This window comes from Chiloscyllium plagiosum, chromosome 4 (assembly GCF_004010195.1).
Source record: "Chiloscyllium plagiosum isolate BGI_BamShark_2017 chromosome 4, ASM401019v2, whole genome shotgun sequence".
NCBI classification, from domain to species: domain Eukaryota; kingdom Metazoa; phylum Chordata; class Chondrichthyes; order Orectolobiformes; family Hemiscylliidae; genus Chiloscyllium; species Chiloscyllium plagiosum.
This window is the reverse complement of record NC_057713.1, coordinates 11,668,883-11,694,194: the sequence shown is the minus strand read 5'-3', so window position 1 is coordinate 11,694,194 and position 25,312 is coordinate 11,668,883. Positions and strand designations below refer to the sequence as shown.

The following is a 25,312-nucleotide window of genomic DNA, read 5'->3' as shown; positions in this document are numbered from 1 at the left end:
AGCTGAGGGCAAGTTTAAAATACGGAGTTTCAGGATTGAAGATGGTTTAGTGGTTTGGAGCAGACATTGGGTAGCCGGAAGAAGACAGAGGATGGTGGTTGATGGGAAATGTTCATCCTGGAGCTCAGTTACCAGTGGTGTGCCACAAGGTTCTGTTTTAGGGCCACTGCTGTTTGTCATTTTTGTAAATATCTGGAGGTGGGCATAGAAGGATGGGTTAGTAAATTTGCAGATGACACTAAGGTAGGCAGAGTTGTGAATAGTGCCGAAGGACGTTGTGGGTTACAGAGGGACATAGATAAGATGCCGAGCTGGGCTGAGATGTGGCAAATGGAGTTTAATGCGGAAAAGTGTGAGGTAGTTCACCTCGGAAGAAGTAACAGGAATGCAGAGTACTGGGTTAATGGTAAAATTCTTGGCCGTTTGGATGAACAGAGAGATCTCGGTGTCCAGGTGCATAAATCCCTGAAAGTTGCCACCCAGGTTGTTAAGAAGGTGTACGGTGTGTTAGCTTTTACTGGTAGGGGGATTGAGTTTCTGAGTTTCAGCTGTACAAGACACTGGTGTGGCTGCAACTGGAGTATTGTGTACAGTTCTGGTCACCGCATTATAGGAAGGATGTGGGAGCTTTGGAAAGGGTTCAGAGGAGATTTACAAGGATGTTGCCTGGTATGGAGGGAAGGCTGAGGGACCTGATGCTGCTTTCGTTGGAGAGGAGAAGGTTGAGAGGTGACAATCGAGACATATAAGATAATCAGAGGGTTAGATAGGGTGGACAGTGAGAACCTACTTCCTTGGATAGTGAAGGCTAACACGAGGGGGCATAGCTTTAAATTGAGGTGTGATAGATTTAGGACATATATCAAGGGTAGTTTCTTTACTCAGAGAGGAGTAGGGGCATGGAACGGCCTGCCTTTAACAGTAGTAGACTCACCGATGTTAAGGGCATTTAAATGGACATACATATGGATAATAATGGAACAGTGTAGGTTAGGTGGGCATCAAATTAATTTCACAGGTTGGCGCAACATCGAGGGTTGAAGAGCCTGTACTACGCTGTAATGTTCTATGTTCTATGTTCTATTTTCTATCTGGGTAACATCAAAGGTGCAACTCTGTAAACAAAATATTGCAGCATTTATCTGCTCCATGGGTATAGAAACTGGCTTGTTGCCCGAGCTAGACACAAAGTGAAATTCAGTTGTGACTGTGCTCATTCTTATAATCATCAGAGAAGAGTTAAAGTAAATGACTTCTACAGCAGCAAATAATCCCATACTATTTATTGAAGTCTTGTTGAAGAACTTGTTCCTCTGAAGTCATGCTCCTGCCACAAGTCCATTCTTTGACGTGTTTTCCTTCTTGCAACTTCTAATAGTTTTTATTTCAGACAATTCTTTTCAAAACAAAATTAACATCTTCAGGTTAAAAATATTTGCTTCCCCCGCTGTAACTGAAGGACTATTTCAGCTCCTTGTGTTCTAATCCTTTAGATATAAAGGTCAACATTCTAATAGCCTTTATTTTTTGCAGTAGGTTTATAGCATTTTAATCATTCCAGTACCTGGAATCTCCAGGACATCCAGCATCTGTAGATTTGTACCATAGAGGAAATAACTTATTTTATCTTTGTTTTTGGTCCAAACTGGATGATCTCAAACATGCAGCTTGTTTATCTGGAGCAGTTGGCTTTAATATAATCACGGTGCATAAGGCATTCCTGCAACTTTGTGTAAAACTGAATGATCAATTTTTAAAGTCATGATGCAAGTGTCAACATGGCTGTTTCTTTTTGGCCTGTTCGCCTTATTCCCTCTCTATCAAGGACCGACAATCAGTCACTGATACAAATCAGTTCTGTTTCCAGATGAAAAAACTGAAGATACAATAAAACGGTTAGTGTTGACACGTGGAGAGGTAAATCAGGTTGAAACAGAAACACCCTTAAGGAACTTCACACAGGCGAACAGGGAAATGCTTCACATGCAGTTGTGGAAGGTAAAAGCAATCATAATAATAATGAACAGTTCCTTAGAAAAGAATGTATGCACAATAATGACCATAATAGCAATAATGTTTGCAGTTATGTTAGAAACCATTAGTAGAGCATAGACCCCTCAGAGTGCAGATTCAAACTGATTCTAAATTTACTATTAAATGTTGATTTTGCATCTATCAATCATCCTGAATATAACATTTCTTTTTCCAGGTGAGGGAAACTTTCCATCTAAAGCAATATTAATATTGTTGATATAATTTATCAACATAGCATTTCTAATGTTCTCTCGGGTATGCTGTGGTTAATGACATGCTTAGTCATGATGTCCCAGGCATTTTAGCATATGTAGGGTTAATGGACCACCCTGTCAATATTCATTCCTAAAAAATATCGCTGATAAACTTGAAACCTTGTAATGCTGGCAACATGGAACTTGACACTGAGCATGGGAGGCCTTTATAGCTGACATCAATGGAATTCAGTCCTCGTCTGTTGTACATCTACGTTATACTTCCAGTGTCATTGCTACATAATGCTAAAGAGCAAAAACCCCAATGGAAATCCTTCTTTCCAAGGAGCAGCCCAGGATTGTGATAAAGAAGGAATGCACTTTCATTCATATAGAGTTCTTCATCAACTCAGAATGTTCCAATGCACTTCAGAGTCTATAAAATACTTATTGCAATGTAGTCACTATTATGATGTTGGAAATATAGCTAATTAGCACACAAAGTCATATGTGATACTGAGCAGATTGTCTGTCTTTAGTCACAGAGAGCTGCAGCAAAGAAAAGGCCCTTCAGCCCATCAAATCTGCAAGACATCTTTAATGTTGTGAATTGAGGGGTAAATATTGGTCAAGAAAAGTTCCCTCCTCTTCTTCGAATAGGGCTATAGCCCTTTGACATAGAAGACTAGGCTCTGCTTTAATGTCTGTCTGAAATTCAGTGTAGCGCATCCTCACTAATATATCAAAGTGATAGTCTAGGATCGGCCTTCAAGTTTCTAGAATGGAATGCGAACTCACAACCTTCTAACTCAAGGATGAAAGTGATGCCAATTACAGCATCATTATTAGAAAACTCAGCACAGACAGGAGACCAAACCTGGGCTTTGTTGGTCTGTTATACTCAACTATCCATTATAGCAAGCGGCTGAACTATGCAGTTAGGTCTGCCTTTTAAAACAATACAACATTTTCTTGAAAGCATTGCATAATTCAGGGTTTCGGAATGCATAAATAAGAGGGTCAATAATTGAGTGGCACATGATGAAGACGAGATCCACCTGAAAGAGGCATATGAAACATGCACAGTACGGGTTTGAAGGGCAGAACAAGTAGAGGGTGAGGTGGAGGGAAAATGGGGCCCAACAGGCAATGAATATCCCGAGGAGGATCGTTAGTGTGAGAGCTCCTTTAAAATTGGTTCGTTGATGGGCTCCGTAACCTGGAAGTGATCGAATCTGTTTGGCGTGCATTTGAGCCAATAGGAATATGAATATATAAAGGGATATGATGAGAACCAGTGTTATGAAGAACAATATAAAAAAGAAGCTAACAATGCCTTCATACTTAGCGAAAGAGATCATGATGATACCTGTAAAAGTACAAAAGATCCATATTGCTGCAATGATGACTGCTACTCGCTTTCTTGTCATAATGTTGTAGTAGCGCAAAGCATGGAAAATAGTGATGTATCTGTCAGTTGTGATTGCTGCCAAGTTGAAGATGGAAGCTGTGAAAGAAATGCACAACAATGAGTCATACATATCATCCAATCTCTTTATCAGGGTAGGAGTGAACTGATGCTCCTTTCCAGATGTTACATTTATTGTAATTGCTTCCCATGCCTTGGTCAAGCTCAGCAGAATGTCTGAAACGGCTAGACTGCAGATGAAGAAGTACATCGGGGAATGTAGATTCCTGTTTTTGATCACTGCAACGATCACCAGCAGATTTTCCAGCAAACTGACACCTGCAAGGATGAGGTAGACCTCCATAGGAATCAAGATTTCAGTGCACCCTTCCACAGTACTCCCATTCACCTGGATGCTGCCGTTTCTTTTAGGTATTGTTCTGCTCAGCAACCAAGAAGGGTAGGTGACATCTGTATGATTTGGGGAGATGGCTGCCCCTGTGCTGAGTGAGATATTGAGACCTGCCATTTCTGGCGCTCAGAGTCCGAAGCAAAATTCGAGGAGAGTAAATCTTCACTAAGTGGCGTGGCAAGCAAATCCTTAATGCGGAATTGGCCTGTTCTTGTCATGGCTTTGCATTGTGCCACGAAGGTTCACTACCCCAGGAGCTGGAAGTGGTATCTGAAAAAGGTCATTAAAATTAAAAAAAAATCAAAGTTAAACTTTGTTAAACATATAAGACCAAATTTAAGTTTATATACAAGTTATGTATAACATAAGTTCAACTTCTGTTAGAATACACCCTCTAAACTGTCTGGTTTCAATAGTTGAAGAAAAAGTTTGCAACAGTGGAACAGATGAAAAAAAAATCAAAGAATGACTCTAGAACGAAGTTCTAGTAGGTTTCAGAAAAGGCTAAATTGGATGGGTTCGTTTATCTGGCTGAAGGGTGACCTCATTAACATCTTTAAGGTATGAAGATGTCCTGGAAAGGAGGAAAGGAAGCAAGGGGGAACAGTGCGAAAACAAATGCAGGAAATGTTGCAGAAACTCAGCATCTGTGTAGGGAGAAGCAGAGTTGATGTTTCAAGTCCAATATGACTTCTCTTCAGAACTGGAGTAGTGATGGTTTTGATTAAGGAGAGCTTCACAGTACTGGAGAAAGATTTTTCAGAGAGGTGGTGTGGGATTCCCATGTCAAATAGGGGAATGTGGAATGGCATCAGAGGGCATGATAGGCCACAGGAGGAGGATATTGACTGTGACCAACACTGCACCTTCCATGGGGGAATGGAAAGGATCTGGGTAGTGTGGAGGTGTGGGTGGTGTGGGAGTGTGGGTGTGGATAATTGTGGGGTTTCCGGTTAGTGCAGACATCATTCTGGCGTGCTATGCTCTGCATATTTGGTGCGGGCAATGAGGTGATATGCTAGATGCTGAGGAAGGGCAGGAATGAGTAGTTTTCTCAGGAGGAGAGGACATTGAGGAGGAGGAAGAAGGCGATATTGTCCATGTGTTGGGTGCAACCAACCAGACAGAATCTGACTGACACTCAGTTTCAACAGAAGAATGGTGAGGTTGTAGTACATGATCGGTGACTGTAATCTTTGGTCGTGATCTCGTTGGCTTTGTTGGGGGCCAATATCAACCTCTGTTGCTTTTGCTTTCTAGAAATGAAAGTCTTTACCTTTGTCTGAGTGCTTGCTGTCCATGATTTGAGAGAGTGTTAGCCATGACAACAAAGTGTCGCAAGCAAAGCGGCTCTGTGGCTGCCGTGCTATTATACTGAGGCTCAATACTAGCTTGAGGGGCCATACCAGATTGAGAAGCAATGTGAGATTGAGAGGGAATGTCAGATTGAGGAGCAACTCCAGATCGAGGAGCAAGATTAAGGGGCAATGTTAGATTGAGAGGTATAACCAGATTGAGGGACCATGCCAGGTTGAGGGGCCATGCCAGATTGAGGGGCAACATTGGATTGAGAAGCAATGCCAGATTGAGGGGCAATTTTAGGTTGAGGGGTATTGCCAGATTGAGGGGTCATGCCAGATTGCTGTTGCTTACCCAGGTACACAGTCAAAAATGGCACAGTCACAAGGAGGGCTGAACTTTCAGCAGATATCTGCTGAGTGGCGAGTTGCTCTGTGAACAGTGTGGGGTAAGATGGAGTGGAAATCAGATGTGAGAGATGCTATAGGCGCAGGGGAAGTAATTAATGAAGCAAATTTGGTAAGATGCAGCAAGAGATTTCATGAGGCCTGCAATGCCAAACCCTCCTAAAAGTCCCAATATAACTCAGATTTGGAGAGTGGGAGGTTCAAAGCTAGAACAGTACTGGTTTTGCCATTAGTGTGTGACAGTGTGGGACAGTAGACAGCTGCAACTGGGAAACATCTGGTTTCCTTTGTATGCGGGTGGAGAGATTCTCCCGAAAATGTTGTACCGTTTGGCAAAGCTTCTGACAAACTGAGATTATCTAATGCATTTACTGTGGGTGTAATTTGGAACATAAAAGCTTGTGAAAGGGTTATATTTCAGGGTGGAGTAACTCTGTTTCTGTCTGATGAATGCGCCAAAAACATTGCTATCCTTCAAGATACAAGTCAGGCTCAAAGCTTATGCTAGTATAAACATGAACTTATCTCGAAAGAGCTTACAAAACCATAATGAACTAATACAAGGTATTCATGCAAGCTGTTTACCTATTCCATTATATAGAATGAATTTATATGATAACGTTAGTCTATGGGTCTTGTAGGAGTAATATCAAAGTTGCTTATTTATGATGTTGATGTCAAGTGAAGTAAGTATCTAGCAGGATTTAAAATCATATTATCTCAAAGTGGTAGAATTTATTTGCTACCTTGCTCCAGAAAGCATTGTTTTAACTAAACATGCATGCAAAAGAGTCAATAGTTTAGTTTAATAACAATGTGTTGAAAATAACCAGAAACAAATTGGACCTGCCTAAGTGAAATTTGCCTGCTGACTTTAACCCACAGCTGTTAAAACAGATTCAACCATTCCAAATGAACAGTTAAACAAAACCAGCTATTGCTTTAAACCCAAACACAACATTGAGAGCCCGAGTAGGCCATCTAAGGCCAATTGAGACTGCCTCACTCTTTAAAAAGATTATTATTGACCTTCAAACTCATCTCCACTCTTTGACCTGCCCACTCTAAGCTATGATTTCCTTAGTATCCAAACCTCTATTGATTTGAACTTTGAATGTACTCTATGGGGTAACCATTTCCAAAAACTTGTAAGCATTTGAGTGAAAAAAACTTCTCTCCACCTCAGTCTTAAATGGCTAACCCTTTACCCTGACACTGTGTGTTCCCGGCACTCAAGCTTGGGAAAAGCCCTTTCGATATCTATTCTGTCAAGCTCGCAGAGATATTTCTGTCTTTCATTCTTTCAAACTCTAGAGAATGTAATAGATCCAATTCTACTCAGTATCTGCTCAGGGTGTTATGTTCCCATCTGATGTTAGGTTTATGAAATCATGAGGGGCATGGATAGGATAAATAGACAAAATCTTCTCCCTGGGGTGGGGGAGTCCATGGGACAGCATGGGTTTAGGGTGGGAGGGGAAAGATATGAAAGAGACCTACAGGGCAACTTTTTCACACAGAGATTGGTGTGTATATGGAAGAGCTGCCAGAGGAAGTGGTGGAGGCTGCTAAAATTACAACATTGAAAAGGCATCTGGATAGATATATGAATAGGAAGGGTTTGGAGGGGTATGGGCCAAGTGCTGGAAAATGGAACTAGATTAGGTTAGGATATTTGGTCAGCATGGACAAGTTGGACCGAAGTTGGACCAACTGTTTCCATGCTGTACATTTCTATGACTTTATGACTCTAAGTCAAGTCCCATACTGAAATCTGGCTTGATAGATCTTTTTAAAATTCTGGTTTAATGAGATTGTCTTTCACTGAAACACAGCATGCAATACTGCAAAATCTGTTACAATAATAAAAGAGAAATTCATCATGTCACAGAAATGAAGATGAAATAGAATAAACTAAATTATTTACATATAACTTGTGTTTGAAGATTTCAAAACACACAGTAAAATACAACCCTACTAATTCCAATAGAATTCCTTTAAAGAACTCACATCAGAAAGAATTCCCTTCTGAATTCGGAGGAAGGGTCACTCAACCCAAAACATTAACTCTGTTTTCTTCAGAGATGTTGCCAGAACTGCTGAGATTCTTCAGCAATGTCTATTTTTGTCTCCCATCTCCACCACATCTCTAGTACTTAATTTAACTGTGGCTGCATTTCTCAGTCTTGAGGATCTGATAGCCTCTTCCGTGAGTTTTCATGTAACGGACCTTATATTTCCTCAGCTTCAAAATCCCTTCAGGGCTTTGACTTAACACTTCTGGTCTGGAACTTTCAGACTGAACTATTTCCTCTGAATCTATTTCTAACGGCTCAAACCTATCCCCTTTCTTCAGAAGCATTAAGAATATACATCAAAAATTCCAGATCCTTCTGTCGGTAACTGTGGGGAAAATATCTTCCACCCCGCTCACCCACAGCATGGCCACATAAAACACACAGATGCTGGCCTGCAACACAGAAATCAAGCCTGCCAACACATGCCGAAAGCACCCAGAGTTCCCTAGTCTTGGCCAAACAGGCTAACATAGAAACCAGACATTGCCAAGCTATCCCCAGACCACAGAATACACTTCTTAAACAGCTTTTATAATCAGCTCCCAGCCCCGATTAGCACTGTGCTCCCAATAGAGTGGTGCTGGAAAAGCACAGCTGGTCAGGCAGCATCCGAGGAGCAGAATAGAGTTATTCCTGATGAAGGGCTTCTGCCCGAAACGTTGATTTTCCTGCTCCTGGGATGATGCCTGACCTGCTGTGCTTTTCCAGCACCACTCTAATCTAGACTCTGGTTTCCAGCATCTGCAGTCCTTGGTTTTACCCTGTGCTCCCAATACCCTAAGGGCAGGCTCCTTTCCCATTGAAACCGATACCACATAAACAAAGAGGTAGGCGAAGCGAGCCTGGAAGACTTTGCTGGCAGGAGGAACACAATGGACACATCTGAATGTCGGGTGAAGGGACATTTACACGTAATCGCACGGACGGGAAATACAATGAAGAATCTTCTGGAAAACATTCTCACCCACTCACGGAGAGGGCTGGACTCTCTTGTGTCAATTACAAATGAATTGGTCCTGTCGGACGCTTGATTAACTTCCATTCAGTTTATTCTTATCTTAATCTCTTTTCAATTTTCATCATTGTCCTGTAACTGCTTTACAATTATCACCTTTGGTGTTGTACCCCTATGAAGCATGCCTGCATTTTCTGTTTTGAGAAGAGCATTCTAGCCATCTGTGCAGAGAATCAGTTCTGTGTCAGTCTGGTCAATTTCACTTCCGTGATATCGCTTTGTTTAATTAAATTGCTTGTTAATTTCACCGCAATCCTCTTTTGTGGACTCAATTTCTCCAACAGTAGCCTAACGTACAAATGTTTACTCTGTTTATTTATAAAACACACTCAACGTGATACCTCATTATTATTCTGGATGTCTTTCTTTCACAGTGTGTTTTAAAAGAGGTCACCAAGCTACATATATGTAAGTTGATTATTGAATTCTTTCATAGACGATTTCATTATCTAAATGCTTAAATATTAGCATTAAATTATGTATAAATCACACACCTTACAGCACAACATGATGAACCTCTTTCTTCAGGAATTAGTCTTGCATTTTTCTTTTACAATCTTCCTAGATAGTAGATTGGAATATTTTCTTATATTAACAGCTCTATAGAAATATAAATTATTGTGGTATTCAATTTGTAAGATCAAATCTGGTCAATACTGCTTTACTGTCAGACAGTCAATGGCAAATACCAATTGTTCCCCAGTGTGGTATTATTAAATAAATTACCAACAAAATCGTTAGTCCCTCCTGGCAGACATATTCATCCTGATAAACATTCTGTAACATTAGTGAAACATGTACAACTGAACAAGCAGAAGCTCTATGTATAAATCACAACTCATCTTTTAAATTAAGCCTTTGTAAACAACAAGAGTGCAGCAAGAATTTAGAAATGGAAGTTCATTTCTTATTTATGGGAATATAATGAGGTTTCAACATTTTATTTGCTACATTTGTTGTAACAGCAAACACAATTGCCCAATAAGGACAGGGGTTTGTTTGCCATGACCTTCTTAAGGCTGTTATGTAACCTGTGAAAACTTTGATGTTAAGCCCAGCCACCTCATAATTATTTTAAAATAGTGAGCTAGCTTTAAGATCCTAGCAAAGTCTGCATGATTAATTGTAGAAACAGAATGTAATTGTAGGATAGTAGGTTAACTAACTCCATTAAAACCGAGGAGAATGAAATAAAGAACTACCTCCTTCAACAGCTCATGACCTCCACAATCTCTTCAAGAATTACTCAATTTTTCACCGTCTCTACTTCTCTGCTCTCTATCTCTTCATGCCTCCTCTTCAGTTTCCTATAATATAACCTTTTTACTTTTTGCTGAAGGCAAGGGTAGAATTTATTGCCCATTCCTAATTGCCTTGTAGTTAGCTGTGTTGAGTTGTCTTCTTATGTGCATCACATGTATATACTGACCTTGTCTTCTAAGTGGTCGATGTCACAGGTTAGAAGGTGCTGCCAATGAAATGTCAGAGATCCATGCTGTGCATTTTGCAGCTGGTACGCTCTACACATTGCTGCCAGTGGAGGGAGTGAATGTTGAAAATGGTGGATGTGGTGCCAAACAAATGGACTGCTTTGTCCTGGGTGGTGTCAAGTTTCTTGTAGCCATTGTGTTTATGTGGCAAGTCCATTTGAGTTTCTGGTCAATGGTAACTCTAAGGCTGTTGCTAGTGGGGGATGGTAATACCACTGAATAACAAGGGTAGTAGTTAGATTGTCTCCTAATGGTGATGGTCATTGCTTGGCATTTGTGTGGTGTAAGTGTTGCTTGGTACTGGTCAGACATTGACCAGATCTTATTGCATTTGAATGTGGACTACTTCAGTATCTGAGGAGTCATGAAAGGGGCTGAAAATTGTGCAATCATCAGTGAACATTCCCACTTCTGACCTTATGATGGAAGGAAGGTCATTGATGAAGCAGCTGAACATGATTGGACACTACCCTGAGGAACTCCTGCAGAGATGTCCTGGAGCTGAAATGACTGATCTCGAACTACTACAGTCACCTTCCAATGACTTCAATCAGTGGGGAGGTTGTCCTCTGTTTCCCATTGATTCTAGTTTTTTGCGGGATCCTTGATGTCACACTCGGTAGAATGCACAACAATGCTTCTTCTTCCTCAGGAGGCTAAGGAAATTCAGCATATCCATAGGACTCTCACTAACATTTATAGATGCCCTTTAGAAAGCTTTCTATCTGAATGCATCACGGCTTGGTACAACTGCTCTGCCCAGGATTGTAAGAAACTACAGAAGGTTGTGAACACAGTGGGGGCTTGATTTTCAAGCGTCTTCCCAATTGGGTTATGACAGCAGAAACAAGCCCAGTCTGTCCAACTTTTCCTTACAATTTAACCCACTCATTCTAGGTACCAATCTGGTAACCTTCCTCTGAATTCATATCTATGCTTAAATAAGGAGATCAAACTCTACTTGAGATAACACTAATGCCCTGTATAACTGATGCATACCATCCTTTTATGTTCAATTCTTGTTGTAGTGAAAGGTGCATCCATTAGCTTTCTTAATGACTCGTTGGACTTGTGCACTATCTGTTCGTGACTCATGCAAGAATGACTAAATCTCTTTATCAGTGTTCCCTGCAAATATTTCAATGGTTGTGTGCGTGCGGCAGTGATATCAGAGCTGGAAATCAATGCCGCAAATACAATGTTGAAACCGATCGCCATGCACTGAACATCAGAGCTGCAGGGAGGATGTATGGTTTAGCAGGAGCATTGCTTGCCTCACCTTGGAATTCTGCAGTCAGACGTCACTTAGCCATCATTCAAATTATTTTATTTTTTTCTGCCATGGTGAAAAATTTCATCTTTTCCCATGTTACATGCCATCTGCAAGATTCTTCCCTCGTCAGTCAACCTATCTATATCCTTCTGCAATCTCCTCATGTCGTCTTCACAACCTACCATCTTACATTTGAATCACCTGCAAATTTAGCAACCATGTTTTCATTCTCTTCATCGAAGTCATTGTTATAAACTGTAAAAAGCTGAGCTCCCAACAAAGACATCGTCATGACTCAGAATCACAGCATCAGACAGTACAAAAGAGGCTCTACAGCCCATTGAGTCTACACTACAAAAAATAGACTGAATCTACACTTGTTCCACTTCCCTGTACCAGGCCAGGACCTTTAAAGGTTTCACACATAGAATATAGAACGTTACAACGCAGTACAGGTCCTTTGGCCCTCGGTGTTGCGCCGACCTGTGAAATTAATCTGATGCCCATCTAACCTACACCGTTCCATCATTATCCATCCATATGCCCAATGCCCATTTAAATGCCCTTAACGTTGATGAGTCTACTACTGTTGCAGGCAGGCCATTCCAAGCCCCTACTACTCTCTAAGTGAAGAAACTACCCTTGATATCTGTCCTAAATCTATCACACCTCAATTTAAAGCTATGTTACCTCACTTTCGCCATCACCATCCAAGGAAAAAGGCTCTCACTGTCCACCCTATCTAACCCTCTGATTATCTTATATTCTCGATTAAGTCATCTCTCAACCTTCTTCTCTCCAGCGGAAACAGCCGCAGTTCCATCAGCCTTTTCTCATAAGACCTTCCTTCCATATCAGGCAACATTCTAGTAAATCTCCTCTGAACCTTTTCCAAAGCTTCCGCATCCTTCCTATAATGCGGTGACCAGAACTGTACACAATACTCCAGGTGTGGCCTTACTAGTGTCTTGTACAGCTGAAGCTCAGAAACTCAATCCCCCTACCAATAAACGCCAACACGCTGTACGCCATCTTAACAACCCTATCACCCTGCACAGCACGGAAACAGACCCTTTGGTCCAACTCATCCATGCCGACCAGATATCCTAAATTAATCTAGTCCCATTTGCCAGCACTTGGCTCATATCCCTCTAAACCCTTCCTATTTATATACCCATCCAGATGCCTTTTAAATATTGTAATTGTACCAGCCTCCATCACTTCCTCTGGCAGCTCATTCCATATGCGTACCACCCTCTGTGTGAAAAGGTTGCCCCTTAGGTCCCTTTAAATCCTTCCCCTCTCACTGCTCTTTAGTTCTCTGTCCTGGGGAAAAGACCTTGTCTATATACCCTGTCCATGCCCCTCATGATTTTATAAACCTCAATAAGGTCATCCCTCAGCCTCTGATGCTCCAGGAAAATAGCCCCAACATATTGAGCCCCTCCTATAGTTCAAACCCTCCAACCCTGGCAACATCCTTGTAAATCTTTTCTGAACCCTTTCAAGTTTCACATATTTCCTATAACAGGGAGACCAGAATTGCACACAATATTCCAAAAGAGGCCTAACCAATGCCCTGTACAGCCACAACATGACCACCCAACTCCTACACCCAATGCTCTGACCAGCAAGCATACCAAATACCTTCTTCATTATCCTATCTACCTGTGCGTCCACTTTCAAGGAAATATGAACCTGCACTCCAAGGTCTCTTTGTTCCACACTTGTGTGCACAGAACTTTAGGCCAAAGATTTTTGAAAATGTCTTCAACCACACATTGGGTTTCAGTTTTTTTAGGACTGGCTTACAGCACACAGCACAGAACACAATGGCATGCAATCACACACTAGACAGTCAAACGGTTCACTGTGACATTCCTTCCTTTCATAAATATAAAGACCTTATTTTGAAATTAACCATCGTGAGGAACAAACTGTATGTATGATTTGGAGGTGCTGGTACTGGACAGGGGTAGACAAAGTTAAAAATCACACAACACCAGGTTGTAGTTCAACAGATTTATTTGAAAGCACTAGCTTTCAGAGCGCTGCACTTTCATCAGGTGATTGTGGAATATAAGATCGTAAGACACAGAATTTATAGCAAAAGCTTACTGTGTGATGTAACTGAAATTACATATTGAAAAAGACCTGATTGTTTATTAAGTCTCTCATCTTTTAGAATGGGCATGTTGGTTTCAGTTCTTTCATGTATAAGTCACTGTCTGTCTCCTGTGGAGGTCATTATAGTTTCTCGCTGTGGCACGTCAGAACTGGTGGTCGATGAGTTGAGCATCATACCCCGTTCAGCCATCGACCGCCAGCTCCAATGTGCCACAGCGAGATACCATAATGACCTCCTCAGGACTCAGACACGAGCTGAAACCGACAAGGTACTCTTCATTGTCCAGTACTTCCCAGGAGCTGAAAAACCACAGCATGTTCTTCGAAGCCTGCAACACATTATCAACAAGGATGAGTACCTCGCCAAGACCTTCCCCACACCTCCACTTCTTGCCTTTAAATAGCCACCAAACCTCAAACCTCAAACTTCCCGGATTTCAGGACAACACCATACAACTCTGTCACGGCAGACGCTGCAAGATATATCAGAGTGTCAACATGGATACCACCATTACACATGGGGACACCACCCACCATATACACGGCAGGTACTCATGTGACTCAGCCAACGTTGTCTATCTCATACAATTGTGTCCTCCACAACTACCTGATGAAGGAGCGACGCTCCAAAGCTAGAGCTTCCAATTAAACCTGTTGTGGTGTTGTGTGATTTTTAACATTTGTCTCATATGCTGCAGGCAAGGATGCCCTGAGGCATGTACAAGACCGAGCAGAGGCTGGGCAATGAATGAATGGACACCACACAACAAACACCAGCCAGGATTGTTCCCTCCTAGTCGGAGAACATTTCAGCGGTCTGCGACATTCACCCTTGGAACTTCAGGTGACCATCCTCCAAGGTGGAGTTTGGGACAGGCAACAACACAAAGTGGCTGCACAGAGGCTGATAGCCAAGTTCAGTACCCATGGGGGATGGCTTCAACTGGGACCTTGGGTTCATGTCACACTACTGGTGACCCCACTGCACTAAACACACACACACATACAGAACTATACACTCACGCAGATCCTCTCTCATGCAAAAGCTCTGTCTCATACGCACACGCACACACTCCCACACTCACACCCACACACGCACTCTCTCACAGACGTATACCCTTTTACACTCACACTCGTACACATACACATGTACACACACTCTCTCACAGACACTCATACACCCCTGCAGACACACACACGTATATAGGTTTGTGGGTGAACTTGTATTTGCCAAATTACATTTTATTTTGCTCAAAACTGCATAAATTCATGTAAACTTCCGATAATCCCATTCTTAGATTAGAATCAGTCTGATCATTGGGCGACAGACAGCCTCACACAGGGCACCTCACATCTTCAATGCATTATCTGGGCTGGCATGGCACCTATTGTTAAAGTTCACTTGGGAGTGTAACTTTAACAATGTTCTGGGATGTACATATGAAAGAACTGAAACCAACATGGCCATTGATTTAACAAACAATCCAGGTCTTTTTCAATGTATAATTTCAGTTACATGACACTGTAAACATTTGCTATAAATTCTGTGTCTTGCAGTCTAATACTCTACAATCATCTGATGGAGGTGCAGCACTCTGAAAGCTAGTGCTTCCAAATAAATCTTTTGGACCATAACCTAGAACTGTATGCACATTGAGACATTACTCAGAGCTTCAGCATTTCCTCTAAGTACTGAAATATGTAGACTTTGAGATTTGAAGGTTGTTGGTGATGGTGCTGAGATTTATGAACTCACTCATAATGCATAATGAGCTCTACCTACAGCACATGGACTGCTGTGGTTCAGAAAGACAACTCGCCTCTGCCTTCTCAAGGGCAACTAGAGATGTCTCACAAGTGGATGGGATGGACATGGATCTGTGTTCCCTAACCTCAGTGAAAAAGATGATCATCAGGGGAGGGAATACTTCCCCACAATCACTGCACCTGAAGTATCCTGGTCTGCTCACAATCAAGAGTAACACTGTGTTGTTGTTCAACAATTACTTGATCAGTGCTTTGGGCCTGATAGGGATGATCTGAATTTGTGGCCATGATCTACATCCTTTATGAAAACCCAAGCTCCAACTTCTAATCCTGGTTTCCTTGCACATGTTCACTTTTGTTTTCCTTCTTGCCGAGTGATTCCTTCTGCTTTCACTCCGAGATTCACATTGAATTGTGGTGATGGCTGAAGAATGGTCAATGGCTCATGAAATTTATGACTAACCCTAAACTTGGTCAGTGTCGCTCCTATCAGAGAGTGTGGGATGTAAGATGTGGGGCCTCCATCCCCACCCCCATTCACCCATTGTACTCTTTGCTACCTTCCCCCACCCTCTTCCCTACCTATCATCTTCATCCCCACCCCATTCATCTATTGCACTCTATACTACTTTCTCCCCACCCCCACTCCCCTCTCATTTATCTCCCCACCCTGCAGGCATCCTGCCTCTATTCCTGATGAAGGGCTTTTGCCCGAAACGTCGATTTTCCTGCTCCTCGGATGCTGCCTGATCTCCTGTGCTTTTCCAGCACCAATCTAATCTAGACCCTAAGTAAGATGTAACCAGCTCTAAGAATGTCCTTTTTCAGCCTGCTGAATTGGTAAATGTTATCGTTCTATTGCAGACTGTATGACAAGTGAGATTGTGGTGAAACCCAATAACTTGCTAGAACTGACTGAAAACAAACTGTGGTTCATTGTTTGTTGTCTTAGTCTCTAGTAATCTCCACTTTGTGAACAACTTGACAAGAATGTCAATGACTGATGTGATGCCTGTGGAATTGGTTTGAAGGATTTCCAGCTATTTTGTTACATAGACTGAAGACGTATAATGAAAACTGTGTCCCAGATTTTCTGATGGTCAGAGAGTCACTATTCCAATATAGATAGGAGATATTCACGGAGACCCCGTGGAATTCTGATGCAGAGAAGGAATTGCTGGGAAGTTGAATTTTTAACTGGGCAATTCCTCTGCAGCTGGAAACCCCTGAAAGTCTCCATTTTGATTGGAGGGTTGTGATGAAATTAAGGAAAATAGTTACTCAGGAAAATGATTTGGAGATGCCGGTGTTGGACTGGGGTGACAAAGTTAAAAATCACACAACACCAGGATAGAGTCCCAACAGGTGTGTTTGGAAGCACTAGCTTTCGGAGTGCTGCTCCTTCATCAGGTGGTTGAGGAAGCAGTGCTTTGAAAGCTAGTGATTCCAAATAAACCAATTGGACTAAAACCTCGTGTTGTGTGATTTTTAACTTTACTCAGGAAAAGTTAGATTATTAAATACACAGTCTGACTCCTGAGTAACTATCGAAAAGACCCTACATTTACCTCAAAAGGCCCCAACTGTACCTCCCTCCCTACCTGACAACCCCAAGACATGACACTTCCACCCCTTCCACTCTAGCACCAAAACACCTTCGACTGCTGCATACTTGACTCTTCTCAGTATGGAGAGATTGCTGAGCCTGTTTGTAAGATGCTACACAAAGATGCATCACGGGCATGGATCATTGCACTGCAAATAGCACTTAACACATTAAAATGAAGATACGGACATGGGAACATAGGAACTTGGAGCAGCAGTAAGCCACTCTGCCCTCGAGCCTGCTCCACATTCAATAAGATCACGGCTCATCTGACTATTCTACATTCCCATCTGCACTCCACTTTTACTTTCGAAGAACCTATCTACTGCTGCCTTAAATATAATCAAAGACCCTGCTTCCACTACCTTTTGAGAGTTCTAAAGACTCAACACTCTCTGTAAGAAGAAATTTCTTCTCATCTATGACCAAAACAGGCAACTCCTTGTTTTTAGATCATGACCGTGAGTTCTAGATTATGTTGACCTCCTCTGGTTGAGCTTGTTGCTCAGTATTGGTACTTTACTGATAAGAGTCATGTGGTGCAGCAACAGTGACACTAACTCGTGGCCATAAGGTCAGGGTTTAAGTTCTACCCCAGCAAGTTATGATTATGAGGCGTGTCTTCACACATCCAAACAGGTTAATTGTCATTTTCTAAGATATGACAGTACCAATGTTACTGAAGAGTGACTCTGAGCCAATTGAGATTTCCTAGGTAAAAACAATGACTGCAGATGCTGGAAACCAGATTTTGGATTGGTGATGCTGGAAGAGCACAGCAGTTCAGGCAGCATCCGAGGAGCATCCAGCGCCACTAATCCAAACACCAATTGAGATTTCCACTGTGTGATCCCTAAAATGATCTGGTGCTTCGTCATCTGGAGTAGACAATGATTGCATTTGGAATAAATGAATAGTTGTGAGTTACTTGAGTTCTGGATGTTACTTGAGTATTTGCATCCAAATGAGTTTAATACATACTTGATAACAATTGAATTGTTAAAAACTAAAATTGAAAATGTTAAGAACAATATGTAACTTGAAGTTTAATCTATACTTGATTTGCTAAGAAGGTGAAGGCAGTGGTTAGCCATTTTTAGAGTTTTGTTTAGGTGCTGGAGACATGATACCAAAAAAACATAGACGTATGTTTTATTTATATGCTTTATAATGAGACTATTTTGCCTTTATTTGAAGAGTTGGAACAAAGAGGGCGTTATAAGATCATTGCATTACTGATAAAAGGTAGAAAAGGAGGATCATAAGCGCTGTGCTGTTGTCTAGTGACAACCGACAGAGAAACAGAATATTAAAAGTCACTGTTCTGTGGATCATGCACTCTGGAAACTGAGTTTGGAAGCTCACGCGCTTGTTCCGAGGCTAAAATTTAATATTGAGTTTCAGTTGCAGTTATTTTTTCAAGTGTCTCAGGGAGAGATAGCAGACCAACAGAAAAGGCATTGAGAGACTGACAGAAGGAAGACTAGTTAAGTCATAGAAGCAGATGTAGGCATTCCCCAATGTAAGAAAGGTCACATTTGATGAGTATCATTTATGACAATAGAAAGGAGAGAACAGAGTACATTACCTAACATCTTATCCACTAAGTACATTCATAGGAAATCATTGCTAATAGTAGGCAAGGACATTTTAAAGGCACATCTCTGTTCATTATTTTAAAAGTAGGAAGAACATTTTAACAAGTCTATTGGAGTCTTGGGATGAGATTGCTATCAGTGTGTGCAATTCTTTGTTGAAATAATTCACTCTAATTTCTAGCCTTCTGTTGCATCCTCTTATCTCATACAGCGAATACATTCTACTCAATCACTTACTCACATATCTCTGGGTGGAAGAGCCTTTTGTTCATCGAGTGCAAGTCAGAAATCCTTTCAGCATGGAAAGAGGGAGGAGGAACATTTTCAGGTGGAATTTTTTTCAGTTTATAAGGCAGAGAAATTTTTTTGAGACATAAGAATTTTGTTAAATTTTTAATCCTAGTGAGATGAAAAAAAGCATTAAAACACACACACACACACACACGCACACACACACGTACACGAACACATGGTGAAACACAGAGACACACATAGATATGTATGTGCAGGCACAGACATAGACACACACAGTTGCACCGACACAGATATAGACACACGTTGACACACACATACACACACGTGAATTCCTCTTCCTTCCCTTATTGTTCTCAGTTTCTTATGGATGAGAGAAACTGGAACATAATGAGAGAAACTGTAGTCACAAAGCTTTCTACTCATCTCTTGAGCTGAAGAAAGGGAAACTTATTGGTGACACTCGATGCTCCTTCTCGATGTCTACCTGGGCATGGACAAGAAGGCAGAATATAGGCAAACGGCCAGATCAATCCCCAGCCTGGACCTGTAGATGATTACCTTTAGGACATAAGGATTAGGTGCAGGAGTAGGTCATTCAGACCCTCGAGTCTCCTCCACCATTTCATATAATCATGGTTGATCTCATCTTAGACTCACCCCTACTTTATCAGGCCTAGGACAATTTCCAATCAGATGTTGAGGCATAACTGTACCAAAGGAGGCCATTCAGCCTATGGAGACCATGTTAGCTCTCTGTAGATGAGTGTAATTGGCCCATTCTCCAGCTCTCTCCCTGTAATTCTACAAACTTACTTCTCTCAAGTGACCATCCAATTTCCTTTTGAAGTCATTCATATCTCTTCTTCCATTGCCTCCCCTGGTAGTGAGCTCCAAGTCATTACCTCTCGCTGCACAATGACTTTGCCTCTCAACCAAAAATTAGTGACTGATGGGCTACAACTTCTTGCATTCAGCACCTGTATGATATCTAGTTAGCAAATACTATTGCAAGGTTGTAGCAGTAGAGGCATTATGATGTCTCTGTGGTTACTGAAGGTCGCTTGACCCAAAAGGTTAACTCTTGTCTTTGCTTCACAGATATGGCCTCATAGAATCCCTAAGGTGTGAAAGCAGCCCATCAGGTCTGCACCGACCCTCTGAAGAGCATCCCACCCAGACTGACCCTCTCCACTCTATAACCCTGCATTTCCCATGGCTAATCCACTTAGCCTGCACATCCTTGAACAACTGAACCTGGCTGATCCACCTAACCTGCACAGGTTTGGACAGTGGGAGGAAACTGAAGCACCCAGATGGAAGTCACATAGACACAGGGAGAATGTGCAAACTCCACACAGACAGTCACCCAAGGCTGGAATCTAACCCAGGTCCCTGGTGCTGTGAGGCAGCAGCACTAACCACTGAGCCACTGAGCACCAGACCTGTTGACCTTTTCCAGCAATTTCAGTTTTTGTCTCTGTGATTAGCTGTCTTTAACACTCAACTTATTTTTATTTGATAGGTTTCTGGTTTGTTTTCCATTGATTAGTCTTAAGGTATATAGATTGTTTTCCAGTTAGCTCACAACTGACAAAGTCAATTGTAATACTCCCAGAGAGAACTGCGTATTATGTTATTTCTAGCCATAATCCTAACCCTGGAATGGGATTGTCAGTTTTGCCAGTAAGATCCATTTAAAATGGGTGAAACTGCATGATTGTTTGCAAGCATCACAAATCCTGTAAATCTAATTTGCTTTCAGCTCCATTTTATTCTCCTCAGGCAAAGCTGTGCAAGGCTCCTTCTGAGCTTTGAAATAATTCTGATGGATTTAGACTCAAAACAAATTGCTCAGGTTGTGTTATTGTAAATCTTGTTCAGGATTTCTCTTGTCAATTCACATATATGGGCATTGATTTGAAATCACCAACTGGAGACTTGAAATGGGAAACTTGCCAAATCCAGCCAGTAGATTTAATGCTTGACAAAGCTTGACATATCTATTGGCTAAGATCTTATAAGTTGCATGCAACATTCCTACTTAGTGACAATGGAATTGAAAGAACGAGTTATATTTATTCCATATTTGGATGACCATAGGATGTTCCAAAGCACTTTGCAGCAAATCTGCTTAAGTTTAATTACTCTTCCATCAGGCAGAAGATACAGAAACTAGAACATATGCACTAACAGGTTCAACTACTGCTTCTTCCTGGCTGTTATTGGACTGCTGAATGGACCTCTCTAACTTTAAATAATACTGTTCTTGCTCATGTTTATCTTGCTTTGCACATCTCCTGTGCAGCTGTAATCTCGTGTGCCGCGCTTTGTCTAAGCATTTTATGATCTGTACATCCCTGTTTGTCATATTATCTGCATGTACTGTTCGCAAAACAAAGCTTTTCACTGTATTTAGGTACATGTGACTACAATGAGTCAAATCAATTCAAATTTTGCTGTAATGCAGAATGCACAGTGTTCACATACAATTCACATACAGCACCAGGTCCTCACCAACAGAATGATTCAGTGACCGAATCAAACTGTGTGGCACCACAATTTAGGAGCTAAAACAACTGGAAAGAAAACACATGGACAATTTAATGCAAGTTGGACACAAAATAAACATAAGTGTAATGCAGCTTTCTGAGGGACAGTGAGAGCTTTTGTGATGGTGGAACGCTCACAGAACGCTCCAGTTCAACATGTTTTAAATTATCTTCATGAACTTTCTCCAATGGGCTGAAGAACTGCAATTGTTAGCATTCACAGGACATGGGACTAGCCTCCCGTAAGTAATCAAACTTGCCTCATGGAGCAGTATGAACCATATACGTGGACACAAATGTGCTCTCTAACCTTTGTTTGCTCTGCACATCTCATTGCATGGACCCTTTAAGACTGCCTTCCAGTTTGTTCAGGGAGTTTTATTAGCAGAATTGAAGTTAACATTTTGTCAAATCGTACAATTTTAAATCAACACTTAAACAGTTAACTGTCAGTCATCATCAGCCCATGTATTCTCCACGACTATACTTCCGAATCTAATTCCTCATCAATCAGCACTATCATACTGCATAATTATTGTTTACCCTTTACTTTGTTTTATTTTTGCAAATTGTCTTGATAATTGTGAGATAAAAATTCATTGACAAATGTGTTCTTTAAATTCACATATTTGTGAAAGGTCTGAAAAGGTTTGGATTTGAAAATCAATGAGCTTGAGGCAATGGATGTGAAATCAGTCCCCAACCAATGTAGTTGATTCTAAAATGGGTCAAGTCAGACTCCGAGTTGAATCTAATCTGCTAGCTAGCAGTTCAAGAAGGACTCCCAACTGATGCTTTCGGAAGAGATAACCAAGAATGGGTAATAAATTGTCAGTGACACCCACATCCTGAGAATGAATCAAAATGAATTCAAGTCTTTGCAAAAAGTAGTAAAATATTGTGTTCAGAATGTAACTTTGTGCATTGATGTCGCAAGCATTTAGTTTTTCACCATTTCCTTTCGTTACCTTCACCTCTGCCGTTCTTAGAACTTTTGCAGGGACCTAACTTACTGCAGGTCAGCATGGTTATGCTTCAGTTCCAGCAAAGATACATCCGCAAAACTGGAAACAGATGAGTATTTGTTTGAAAATTGGGAATTCTGGTGAGCTGTCATTTTAGTGGAGGCAGGGAAATAGATTTCAATATTGCTCGTCTGCCATAGGAAATCATGGGCACATTTTCCAACAAACAAATTGGTGGAATCAGTTGCAAGGCTGTTTCTTGCTTTTGATTTTAGCAAACAGCACAGTAACAGGCTCTTTGACCTATTGAATTATGCCAGTGTTGATATTGCACACAAAGGTCCTCCTAACACTTCATTTCACTTCACCTACCTATCTTTCTGTTCCTTTCTCCCCAGTGTGTTTATCAAGCTTCACCCTCAATAATTTTCTGGTTGATGACCTGAGAACAACAGTAGAAAATGGATATGAGAATACATTATGCACTTGTTCTGTTTTAGAAATTTATCTCCTGTTGTTGTTCTGCTGTTGTCTGTCAGAATTTAATTATTAACAAAACATCTGTTGCGTCTGCATTCAATTAATGTTATTGAAGTTTCCAGTAAATGATATTGCACACAAAGGTCCTCCTGACACTTCATTTCACTTCACCTACCTATCTTTCTGTTCCTTTCTCCCCAGTGTGTTCATCAAGCTTCACCCTCAATACTTTTCTGGTTGATGACCTGAGAACAACAGTAGAAAATGGATATGAGAATACATCATGCACTTGTTCTGTTTTAGGAATTTATCTCCTGTTGTTGTTCTGCTGTTGTCTGTCAGAATTTAATTATTAACAAAACATCTGTTGCGTCTGCATTCAATTAATGTTATTGAAGTTTCCAGTAAATTCAGCAGGTATATTCATGTCCAATTGCTACTGTCAATGTTTGCTTTCTCTGCACAAGCTCAGCCCTTGCTATTTTTATAACAATTTCCTCAATATTAGCTGCCATGTGGAAAATGGTAAATATTGGTTTTTGAGAAAAGGTGTAAAGGTCAGAATTCAGTGAAGATTTAAAAAATTGTCTAGAGCAGTACAGATTGATGGAGACATTTTTACATTAGATTTTTAGATTATTTTTAGATTATGTTTCACTGTTCTAAAATCATTTAGCAGAGTGTGATTTCATTTTGACGTTCATTAAAAGTGCCAGCATTTCAAAGGCAGTTTTTTTAGTCTATCTTTATATTTAATCATAGCGTGCCTGGAAGGAAGGAATAAAAAAATTGAAAATACTGTGACACAACTGAGTTTCATCTAATTTGTAATCATATAATTGATTTTTAAAACTGTCTTTTTAAAAGTGAGGCTGTTTTCTTTAAATCTTCAATTCTTCAAACATATTAATGGAACGTGAACAATTTTATCCCATTTGTATAATTGGAAATTGTTTTCATTCATCTGGGAGTGGTTGCAAGTCCTATGGCATAGAATCCCTGCAGTGTGGAAGCAGGCCATTTAGCCCTTTGAGTCAACACTGACCCTCTGAAGAGTGTTTCACCCTAACTCTCCACACAGGTGGTTGCACAAGAGTGGCATTGAACCTGGGTCCCATATCTGCCCCAAAGTGTTGCATTCAAAGTATAAAAACAATCAAATGTTGAGCTTGTTGGAAGTGATTTCTGATGATTTCTATATGTTGACGATTCCATGATGCAGGCTCATAATTTATTATTATCATTTGAAAATTGTGGTGTAAAGTAAACAGAAACATTTACAGCTTTAAGTTTAATTTGTGTTTATACATTGTGTGCGTTAAGAGGTGAGGGACTTGGTTTCATTTTTGAGTTTTGTGAGCAATGCAAGGATGTTTTTTTGAAAATTTGTTTGCATGTGTTTAAGTGAGGCTTTAAGCCTTCGAAGATGGAAGACGTTTACGATCTCTTGGTAGGTTGGATAGCCCTCATTAAAATGAACATCAGTCCCGCCTGCTGTATCCGATGTCAATGCTTCCTCTGCTTTTTTTCCAAGCAAACATTTAAAAGACTGAACGGCTGGTTCAGTTCCTTTAATTGGTATCGCAAGTGACCCCTTATTCAACTGACTAAACTACAGCTACCTCACAGACTGGGATATCAGATATTAGAAACTATCAAGTAAGCTCGTTGCGATCTTACGTGAATGACTGGGCCCGGGGGGACCCTCACTCATTTTGGTTGGACTTCAAAGCATCTCAGACAAGATGCCTCCTTACCGGCCTGCTGTTCTTGAACAAAATGAGGACAGTAAAGTAACATTGCCATAGCTCAATAGTTATTAGATTTAGATTTAGATTTAGATTTAATACTGTTAAAGCGTGGAGGACAATGAGTCAGAATGAGGACAATATTGCAAACATCATTTTTTACACCCATAGTTGGTATACTGGGTTTTCAGCCAGGGATGATGGACTCGGGATGTAAACTATGGGCAGCTAGGGACTTGTCTTGCCTGGGTGACTTATTCGAAGGGGACATACTGATGTCTTTTGACCAGTTGGCTGGGAAATGCGAGTTTCCCAGTAGGGGACCTCTTCCGTTTCTTTCAAATTAGAAATTTCATACAAAAAAAGACCACATTTCTAACTGATTCTTATAGATTTGACAAGGAGAAGAAAGTTAAAATCAATTAGGTAAAAACAAGGACTGCAGATGCTGGAAACCAGAGTCTAGATTAGAGTGGTGCTGGAAAAGCACAGCAGGTCAGGCAGCATTCGAGGAGCAAGAAAATCGACGTTTCGGGCAAAAGCCCTTCATCAGGAATAGACGCAGGGTGCCTGCAGAGTGGAGAGATAAATGAGAGGGGGGTGGGGG

General features: G+C 41.0%; 1 protein-coding gene across 6 annotated transcripts in view; it reads right to left on the bottom strand.

Annotated features, from left to right (window-relative positions):
• Positions 1-1,018: 1,018 nt before the first annotated feature.
• Positions 1,019-25,312, bottom strand: part of LOC122548841 (adrenocorticotropic hormone receptor-like) — a 96,006-nt gene continuing 71,712 nt past the window's right edge. For 2 of the 6 annotated variants that reach the window (XM_043687684.1, XM_043687683.1), the window contains exons 2-3: positions 23,133-23,202; positions 1,019-4,318 (exon numbers count right to left, since the gene is read on the bottom strand). In XM_043687684.1, coding sequence (XP_043543619.1) covers positions 3,167-4,165 — 999 coding nt within the window. In that variant the 5' untranslated portion in view covers positions 4,166-4,318; positions 23,133-23,202 and the 3' untranslated portion in view covers positions 1,019-3,166. Of the gene's footprint in view, positions 4,319-9,341; positions 9,398-18,945; positions 19,000-22,849; positions 22,887-23,132; positions 23,203-25,312 lie in introns of those variants that run through there. The other 4 variants (XM_043687686.1, XM_043687688.1, XM_043687685.1 and 1 more) reach the window with 4 other exon arrangements.